Source organism: Leucopleurus acutus (assembly GCF_964270905.1).
Source record: "Leucopleurus acutus genome assembly, chromosome: 13".
NCBI lineage: Eukaryota > Metazoa > Chordata > Mammalia > Artiodactyla > Delphinidae > Leucopleurus > Leucopleurus acutus.
In genome coordinates this window covers 4474701-4484705 of record NC_139155.1, presented here as the reverse complement: position 1 = coordinate 4484705, position 10005 = coordinate 4474701, and the positions used below count along the sequence as shown (strand labels likewise).

The window sequence follows — 10005 nt, the reverse complement described above, 5'->3', positions numbered from 1 at the left end:
TTTATTAACAACTTACTAGCATCAGACCAGACTCTTCCAAAGCAAAGAACTCATGAACTATTTTCAAGACCAATTTTAAAATCTCATCAAGCTGAAGACATACTGATTTGATCAGATCTTGCATCAGGAATTAATTTAGTTCCCTGGGACAATAAAATCTGGAATGAGACCGTCCATGAGTAAAGAATTGAATGTAAAGGTTTTACCTCTGTGCCATTGAGGGAAGTTTTATTAGCACATTTTTTTTTTTTTTTTTTTTTGCAATGGAGGAGCAAAAAAAAAAAAAAAAAAAAGAACGGAAATAAAGAAAAGAGAAAGAGAAATCTGAGAAATCTATTCATTAGAACTTACTTTTGTTTTAAAATATATTATCTCCGTTACTAACTAAAAATAAATTGATTTGAGTAATTCTGGGGCATAAAATGTCCATTTTCTTTGTCCTTTTATTTATGCCATTGTTCTGTTTTTACAGCTTACTGTGGACAGAGTGAGGTAATTCAACAACAATTTTTCCAGTGTTTTTTCTCATGTACATATAATCGACGGCCCGGAAGACAGACTCCAGGCCGGTAAACCTGCCCTCTGCAGACAGATCTCCAAGGTCGACCTTACAAACCAGCTCTCCACTCGCATACATCTTAAGCAAGTGGTCCATGGCGGCTCGATACTTAGAAAGGTAATGGTTCAAGAAGAAGCCCTGGACGCTGGCGGATTTCTTCAGCAGTTTGGCTGGTAGCGTTACTGCTTTCACAGGGGACAGGCCAGTAGGAGTCTGGTAGCCAGAGACAAACCCAATCACTATCAGGCGCCCTTTGATAGCCAAAGCGTCCACAGCCAAGTCAAACATGGCTCCCCCGACGGATTCATACACCACGTCCACACCTCGCGGGTACTCCTGCTTCAGGACAGCACCCACGTGCTCGCCGTTATAGTTGATGGGACGATCACAGCCAAGAGATTTCAGAAAGGCAGACTTTTCATCAGAAGAGCAAGTTCCGATTACATGGCACTCGGCCTTCTTTGCAAGCTGGACGGCAAACTGGCCGGTCCCTCCAGCTGCTGCGGCCACCAGAACTTTCCTCCCTTCTGATAGCTCTCCGAGCTCTTTCAGGCTGATGTAGGCCGTGGTACCACTCACCAGGAGGGTGAGATACTCGGGTTTCACGGCCGGCACGGGAATGGCCGTGCTGGCGGGCACCACTGTGTACTCGGCAAAAGAGCCAGGTGCCATGTAAGCCACAGCCTGGCCAACTGTGAATGTGGCACTGGCGGAGAGGCCCAAGGCCACCACCTCGCCTACACCTTCGAAACCTGCGTCAAACGGGGTCTTGACGGAAGGGTCATAGCGGCCAGCTGCATAGTTTATGTCAGATGCATTAACACCAACAAATCTAGAAGAAAACAAACACAAATACATTCAGATGTTTTCTTCATCAAGGCCTTTCTATCCCACTTAGAAAAGGTCCTCTAATTCTGGTGACTGTGGTGGGTGGTGAAGCTATATATTCTGATAGAATTTGAAAAAAACGGTCCTGATATTCAGTTCAAAAAGAAAAAAAAGAGAGATCAAACAAGTGTGATTTCAACAGTGATTTGTCAGAGTTTTGGTGTATTTTAGGAGTAATTGCACATCCCTCTAAACAGCAAGCTATGTACTTCACATGCCATGTATCCCCCTCCGATTCCTTTCAAAAGAGAAAAAAAAAAAAGTTAGGAAGCCCTCTTATACACAAACTTCACTGGAGCTATGAGTTGGAAATTAATTGGCCTCTTAACAAAGATGTTAAAAACAACAGTGGGATAAAATATATTCAAAGAAGTAGATGTGTATTGATTCTGGCAACAATTTAACACTTCAGATAATAATAGTAACGACAATGATATTATTAAAGGTTGATGTAACGTGCAAGGTCACTGGCTGTTACACGTTACTGCAGGGGTTGTTTCAGTGTGAGCGAGGCTGCAGCAAATTTTCTTTCTCATGTAACTACGTCCAGCGTGAAAATATGCACTTTGATTAACTGAACAAAAATTGTCTCATAAGGGTAGAGAGATTTTTATGCAACATCCAACATTTTACAGTCCTTCCCAGATGAAAAGGAAAGCAAATCGGCACTATATTTTTCCTCAACAAGAAGCAGAGACGTACTTGATTAATACCAGATGATTATTTTCACTTGGTATCCAGAGTCAATTTAATTGCGAGGCTGGTATTTTTACCAGCTTTTTTTCATCTCAGTATACCTCATAACAGAAATATCCTGATACATAAGGAAAAAAGCCGTCTCCTAAGGATGTCAGGAGGTGGCTGAGACACGTAACGCAGGACACTAAAAATGTCATTTCCACCTGTAATGAAATGAAAAGGTGGTGGTTTCTGGTGGCAGGAGGAAAGCTGGTAAAGTAGGCCATTTTAAAATAATTTACTTTTAATTTAACTTAATAAACCCCAAACTGCCCCATGCAAGGATCCACTTCCACTGTATTATAGACAATGCTTTGCACTTACACATGCACCCTTATGATTGTACCCTGTATATCTACACCCTCGAAAGCTCTCTACATCCTGTAGAAATAAGAAAGCAGGAAGCACTTTCCTTCGGGCACGTCCAGCCGCTTTCAGAGGTTAGCAGACACACAGCCTCACTAACACGCTACAGAATTCCATACCCATACGTGACACACAGTAACGAGCTGCGGGAATAATGATTTTTGGTGGCTTCTCATTCGGCCTTTAATACCAAGATGCCCATGGTCTATTTTTTGGAGTGGGGGAGAGGGGCCCCTACCTTTCCTTTCAATTTACCCAACTCTCCAGGCCTAGTCTTTTTTAAAAAGGGGCCAGCTTCCTGAGAGCGTGCTTCTGGACCTCACGGAGGCCTGCCAGGGCAGAGCCCAGCTGGATCACCTCTCGGTGCCCTGCTCGAGGCCGCAAAGCCAACTCTAAGGAGGCGTCCCCGGGGGTGGGAGTGGCGGGCTGTGCCACAGAGGCTGGGGGCCAGGGCGGATCGCCAGCTCCCTTCTCTTCGTCCCGTGGCCCTCGCCCCTCCCGTCTCATCCCCCTCCTTCCCCCCCCACCCCAATCCGGCTGGCGTTTCTACCTTCCCAACCGCAGAGGCCCTTCCCTTGCGGGGAGCCCTTGCCTTGGACTCGGAGGGACGCCCCGGTGGGAGCTGGCCCCTCGGGTCACCCCCCCCCCCTCAGAACGGGAGTGCCCTGGGGGGGCTTCGAGCGGGAAGGCGCTGCTGGAGGAAAACGCAACCCCCGCCGTCTGCCGCCCCGGGCCGTGGTGGCCACTTCCCGGGGAGAGGTGGCGGGACCGAGCAGGGCGCACGCCCGGGAGGAAAGCGGCGGGGAGAGGGCCCCCGCGTGCGTGTGCGCGCGTGTTGGGGGGCTCTGCCGGGAGCTTGAGTTTACCACGGGGCTTTGCTGAAAAGCCCAAATCAAACATTGCGGTGGAGCCCGGCCAGCGCTGGAGGGGTGGCAGGAGACCGCAGGGCCCGCCGCGCGCCCACTCCACGTCTCCGACTCCCTGCGGCGCCCTCGGTGCGCCCGGGCGAGCCTGCAGGGCGCCCGAAACCAGCGCTTCTGCGGGTGTCTCTTCTCGGAGGTGCCCGGCCTCCGCCGCCCCGCGGCCTCTCCACCGCCACCACCCAGACGCCATCAGTGAGTCCGACTCCCAGAGCGGGCTGGGCCCGCGCAGGTCGCCGCCCAGGCCCACGACCGTGACCTCGGCCTCCCTGGGCCGAGCGGGGGTCCCGGCGGGCGCGCCCAGCTCGCATCGGCAGCGGAGCTCGGGCCCAGGGGTGGTCAAGTGCGAGGGGAGCCCCGAGCACACGGCGCGCCGGAGCGCAGAGGCCGCGGGACAGAAGCCGCCGGCGGCCAGACCGTGACCTTGGCCTCAAAGGCACCCCCATTTTTCGTGTCTCCCCACCCCACCCTGCCGCCCTCTAAAGAGCCTGCGTTGTTGGTGAAGGAATCCCGAGTTCCTACTCGGCTTCGCGCCCCTCGCCCTCTCCAGGGCCGCCCAGCCCCTGGTGCGCATCCCCACCTCTCCCTGGACCCCCGCTTTGACGCTGCGCCGCCGCCGCGGCTGGTGGGCACCCGCCACTGCCCGGACGCGCCTAGGTTCTTACCTGGGCTTTGGGAAGAGCTGCGCGAGGGTCGGGAGACCGCGCCTTCGGCTCCGTCAGAAACAAGTTCAAGAGCAGCAGGCGCAGTGGGCAAGGGGTCCGGGTTGGGGGAGCAGAGGAAAGGAAGAGCGCGCGAGCGAGAAAGGAAGGAAGGGGAGACGCGCATTGGGACCCTCGCCTTGTACCCCCCTTTAACTTCAAATATGTGCTTTTAATGAGTGCAGGGGTCTAGCGATCCGACGGCCAGACCCACTCAAAAGACTGAAATCGAGGAACCCCAGGAAAAAGAATGGGGCGGTGCGGGCTTTCCCCAAATATATACCCTTCCAGAGTCACTCGGTTTATTTATACTAAAAAGTGATGAACCCCTTCGTCATGTTTATTGTGAAACAGGGCAGCCTTCAGAGGGCCTCAGGGAAAGGCTTTTCTCTGAACAAAAACCAAACCTGAAAACTCAAGTCCAGAGCAAACACTGGGAGACAAAGTCGTCCAAACCAGACCTTCCTTTTAAAAAAAAGAAAGAAAAAAAGAAAAGAAAAGAAAAGGAAGAATGAAGGAAAAAAAGCTTGGCCTGGAGAATCAGCAGAAATAGTTGCCCTCCCGTCAGCAACAAACGGTTTATCAGAAACGCCTTCCCCATCCCCCGTTTTCTGTTTGCCATTCCTACAGACTCTTTGCTCCATTATCTTACACTTGAGCAGAAAATCGTTAGAAATATTTGGAAACGAAATAATGTGTCACTATCTTACAGAAAAAGCTAAAAATAGTGCGCGAACTGACTTAACCAGAAGGTGTCTTTCTCCCTTTTTTCTTTTCTTTTCTGCGGGCTGGGCATCCAGGAAGAGAAGCAAGGTCGTCCTCGTATGTTTGAAACCGGAAGGTGAGAACTGGATAAAGGAACACAGATGACACAATCTGGAGGGATTCTAGGCTCCCCTTCTCACACCTTTCCTAAATGGTAAACCTGATTATCGTAAATCGATGTCTGGCTTAAAAAGCACTTCCCTCACCGTGAATAAAAAATTTGTATTTTCTGTTAAAATGGAATGAGACGTGCAAAAGGTTCCACTGAAAAAAAAAGTCAGACGGAGCACAATTAAAACCCCCAAACACCTTTCCAAACAAGTGAATTTGGGCTGAATCCATTCATTCCAGAGCAGATTTTATTACGATAAAAATAAGAAACTCTTGCACAAAATTGTCATGCAGTTAATACTGTTTGGGGCGATTTCGTCTAGGATTAAAATGAACTAACCTGCAGCGAATTACTAAGGCTCTATTCTTAAAAACAAAAAACAAAAAACAAAAAACGGTAAAATGCCTCCCTTACTGACAACGTTTGCTAGAATAAAGGATCTTCCCACAATTTGGGGGTGGGAGCAGATTTTCCAACAGAGTAAGGAGAGGGAGAAGCAAAGGTTCCGCCCCTCCCCAGAAGCAGAAAACTCGCCCCATTCTTCTGTTGCGGATTTCAAAGTAGAAGTTAGAGGTCAAGCGTTTAGTATAAATATACTGTTTATATTAAAGGGATTTCTGTCATATGGGGATGGAAGATAGAAGCATGGATCTCCTCCAAATTGAGGAGCTTCCAACATGGCAGCCGGCGCTCCAGAACTCCGACCACCCAATTCAGGGACCGGCCCCGGTTACCCAACGCGGGGAAGGGGGGCACAACCGGGGGAGCCGGTGCCCTGGAGGTGGGGAAGCCGGGCGGCCGGGAGCAGCCTCCACGACGGCGCGGGCGGGGGGCCCACCTCTCTGCTGCTGGGAGTGCTGGAACTTCACACCTTCCCCTGCCTGCCCGGCTCAGTCGCCCCTCCCCATTTCATACCCTGTTTGCAAAAGGTATTATTTTTCTAAGCAGTCGTGGGTGTGTGTACATCAGTGTTCACCATCACCAGTGCAGTGCATCGGAAAAAGAAAAAAGAGAGAAAAAAAAAAAAGCCTGGGTGAAACTTTGCCTGTTAAGTCTGTTTGGAGGCTTTTCAGTCTGAATCTCATCTCGACTTCCAGCAAATCACTCGTGTGTTCTGTATGTTCTGCGTGAACACACACGCCTTTCTTTTTAACTTGGTAGGACGCGTCCGGATCTCGACAGCCTTAGCCTTTCAGGGCACGATGAAGTCCTCTGCAGCCCAGTTTCCATCAGTGCAAAATTTTTAAAGGACACACACGGCCCACCGTTTAAGGCACTCCCCGCGCCCACCTCATCCCCAGCCTCCACTCAATCCCGCCCTTGACTCACTCAATTTCTAAGTTTCCAACAGGTCCCCAGAAGTTTCACGTCATGATCAGAATTCTGAAGTCTTCCAGCCTTGTTTGGAAGGCTAAAATGAATCTTTACTAAAATGGACACTTAAGTTTTACCCCAAGCTATTTAGATAAGATGCATTTTGTCCTTCAGCCCTCGCAGGGGACTTGGTCCTTTTTAGCACACCATTTACAACACGGTTACAACCAGAATTTACTTCTCCCTTCGAAAGTACTATTCAACCTGAAATATGCAACACTGGAACCCCTCAGATGGGACTGAGCGGGCGGGCGAGTCCTGCTTTTGCCCAGGGAGTAGAGGAACGGGGACCGGCCCGCCTGCAAGCCCGGCTGCCAGGGGACCCACCCGGCAGACCCGCGGGCACGGCTCCGAAGAGTGAGGTCCCTTCCTTCCTGTTGCTTCAGCAGTTACTAAAGATTAGTGAGGTGGAAACACCCTCAGGTGGGAAGTGTGGAGGTGGAAAAGACAGTCCAAAGGTCGGGCAACGACCCGAGCGAGTGTCACCCGAAGGTCTGCAAAACGTGCGGCCCAATGCAGCCATGCTCCCACCCCGGCCCCTGCCCAGCCGCCCGGGACGCGCGCCACGCGCCCGTCGGTACGCTGCAGGGCACAGACGACAGTCACACAGCACTGACAACACGCAGACGGCACCGGCGAGGCGCACACCGACACACCCAACGACAGGCTCCGCCATTGCGAGGTGGCTGCCAACCTGGAGCAAACGGGAAAAGCCAGAGGGTCCCCGGCCTCCTTCCTCCAAAGCACGTTACCTAAATGTCGCAGTTTGTGTCCAGGCTGTTCCCGCTCCACCCTAAAGATTATGCGAACGCAGGAGCCGTGGGCGCGCGCGGGTGGGCAGGGCCGGGAGCCTCCCCTTCTGGGTCCCGTCGGTTTTATTTCGGGAGCGGGAGGGGGAGGAGGGAGGGCTGGGGGAGGGGAGGGGAATCCCAAATTAAAATAACCCTCAGTTTTGAGGACGTTCGGTGCCATCGGATATTCACACCAGCAACAGTCACATTACATTCGCCTTCGCCAGATGGCGGCGGGTTCAACTTCCCGGGATCTCGCAAAGTCAGGCTGTGCGCCCGAGCGCGCGCCGGGTGTGGGGACGCAGGCGGGCGCGGGACAGCCCGGGAGCTGCGCAGCGCTGGCCGGGGCCGGGGCCCGGGCCCGGGCCGGAGCCGGGGCGGGGGGCGCGCGCCGGGCTCACCGGTTCCGGACGAGGAGGTCTCCGTCCCCGGGGAGTGGCACCGGGCAGTCCCAGCGCAGGGTGACGGCCTCGCGGAAGTTGGGGCTCAGCCGGGTCACCACCAGCTTCTGCATGGCGCAGGGGATGGCCGAGCCCTGGAAGTCCAGGAAGTGGCGGGAGTACGACATGTCCACGATGGCTCGGGCCCCGGCAAGCGCCAGCCGCAGCATGACCCGCGCCTCCGCCTGCTTTCTGCGCCGCCGCTGGCCGGGGTCGCGCCCAGCCCTGGCCGCTCGGCTCGGCTCCGCGCTGCGGGCGGAGCGGGCGGAGCGGGCGGGCCCGCCCCTCCTCCGGCCCGCGCCCTCCCCTCGGCTCCCCCCTCCGCGCCTTCCCCACTACGCCTGGTGCCCGCTCCCCCCTCCTGCCCCGCGGGGAGTCAGCGCAGCCCCCGCGCTTCCCGGGCGCGCCACCCCCGGGGTCCGGGCCGGGGGGATCGCTGCCGCTCCGGCCACTGCTCCTTTAATCTTTTTGTTTTGGTTTGAATCTGCTCGGCGCAGACTGGCCAAGGATCTTCTCCGCCCTCCCCCTTCCTCCCGGCGCCCGGGAGGCACCGGATATCCCCACCCTCCCCACGGTCTAAAAGCCGGATTTGACTCCTCTAAAAGGGTGAGGGGGGCGGCGAGGGGACCCGCGCGTCCCGCGATCGCCGCGGCCCACAGCCGGCGGCAGCCCGGGGCGTCCTCAGAGCTGCGCGGCGCCCGGCAGCCGGCGCAGGCGCCTCCCCTTCCCGTGCGAAGCGTTCACTTCCTTGCAAGGTGGTACGAATCAACCCCGAGCGCGGCCAGGGCGGCGGGGCACGGCCAGGGCCCGGGGCCGGGCGGGGAGCCCTGGCCGCCGGGGCACCCTCAAGGGCACCCAACGCCGGGCGGGGGGCGCCCAGGGCATCCTGCGCCCCAGGCTCTTGGACCCCGTGCCCACAACGCCTTGCCCGCGCCTTCTGCCCTTAGTCTGTCCCGTGCAAGTTGCACGAACTAAGCCGTTTTATTTCTTTTGGCCAAGATTTCGTGTTTTTCCATGAATGTTGTATGTGGCCTCTGCAAGACTGTTACGGGTTTCCCACTGGGAAAGAACATATATATTGGAAACCAGAGGGCCGAATTCCCAGAGCACATAAACATTTTAAACTTCTGGGTGGGGATGCCGAGGGACTTAATTGAATTGGAGACGTTGGCATGATGTATGAAGACCTCTTTTTATAACCCAGCTAGAAAGATCTGCAGTTCCATCGTGTCAATTTTCTTCCTAATTGTTTGTATTGACCAAACAATCAATTCACTTTTCACAGAGGGACCAGATTACATATTTTCCACATATTTTGTGTAATGAGCAAATCCATCATTAAATTTTTATTAAAGGTATACATTTTAATAATTTTTTTGTTGTTTTCCACTTACCCATTAATTACCAAACTATAAAAGCCGCGCAGTGCCCCTCCCCAATCAGATCTAACCCCCGAAACTAAGATTGCCAAAGTGACACAGGTATTTTTACCTCAAATGTCGGACATTCCTCATCCAAGGGTAGTTTGTATCCACGTGGGTGCATGTGTGTATGAATGTACAAGCGGGGGCGGAGGGGGAGACTTACAGGTTTAAAAATTTGCAGGAACTAGTCTCTACTTAACTTGGCTTATAACACATGGGTTTTACCCAGTATCAGCCGGTGGGTTGCAATAACAACCCCCTCAATGTCTTTCTCCAATATGCAATCTTTTATGTTATGCCGTATTAAGATTTCTTTTTTGTGTCATATTGTTCAGCTAGGAGAAAAAAAAAGAAAACAAAGCAATTAAAAAGATTGACAGGTATGGTTTGTGAGAGACCTATTTGTAATTGTCAGGGTGACGTTGGCAAGAGGAGGAGGAGTAAAAACTGAAGCCGGAAAAGCAGCTCGATGTGTCTGTCTATCAGTTGAGACTGTCTGAAAGCTCTGCGATCCGAATGTGTGTTATATTTCACTGAAAAGAGGAGAGAGCGAGAGTGCATCTCCCTCTCTCCCAGGAGTTTGGGGGGGACAGTCCACGCTCATCTCGCCCACCCAGTGAATGTCTGCTCTTCACCCCTTCGCACACACTCTCCGGGTTGTTGTTGTTGGCTTTTTTTTTTTTTTGGAGGAGGGGTGCTTTTTCTGTATTTTTCAAATTTTTTTCTGTTGGAAGATCAAGACCGGCCAAAAATCCATGATAAAAATGTGTTTGCATTAGATTTCGCATCGGAAGAACTGGCGATCCTGGCGGCACAGCCCCGCGGGGAGCGCGGGGCACCAAGTGGCGCTACGGCGGGGTGACACTGTTTGATCTGTGACTGTTTGGAAGGTGGAGCAGAGCCTGACATCTCCCCCCGGCGCATGTA

General features: G+C 53.1%; 2 protein-coding genes across 2 annotated transcripts in view; one reads left to right on the top strand and one right to left on the bottom strand.

Annotated features, from left to right (window-relative positions):
- Positions 1-333: 333 nt before the first annotated feature.
- PTGR3 (prostaglandin reductase 3) lies at positions 334-7892 on the bottom strand. The gene is made up of 2 exons (XM_082852648.1): positions 7616-7892; positions 334-1391 (listed from the first exon to the last, which is right to left on the bottom strand). The coding sequence occupies exons 1-2, from the start codon at positions 7822-7824 to the stop codon at positions 467-469; spliced, it is 1134 nt and encodes a 377-aa protein (XP_082708774.1). The 5' UTR covers positions 7825-7892; the 3' UTR covers positions 334-466.
- A 1627-nt stretch (positions 7893-9519) lies between these two features.
- The window catches only part of TSHZ1 (teashirt zinc finger homeobox 1), a 75682-nt gene continuing 75196 nt past the window's right edge, over positions 9520-10005 (top strand). The window contains exon 1 of the mRNA XM_082852679.1: positions 9520-10005. This exon is cut by the window's right edge and continues 668 nt beyond it. The gene's annotated coding sequence lies outside the window, so the exon portion shown is untranslated.

Excerpts from the sequence above, each read along its gene's own strand:
- PTGR3 (XM_082852648.1), bottom strand. The coding sequence starts at position 7,824 with ATGCTGCGGCTGGCGCTTGCCGGGGCCCGAGCCATCGTGGACATGTCG. Across the intron at positions 1,392-7,615 it reads GACCTCCTCGTCCGGAACCG|ATTTGTTGGTGTTAATGCAT; the intron begins GTGAGCCCGGCG and ends GTTTTCTTCTAG.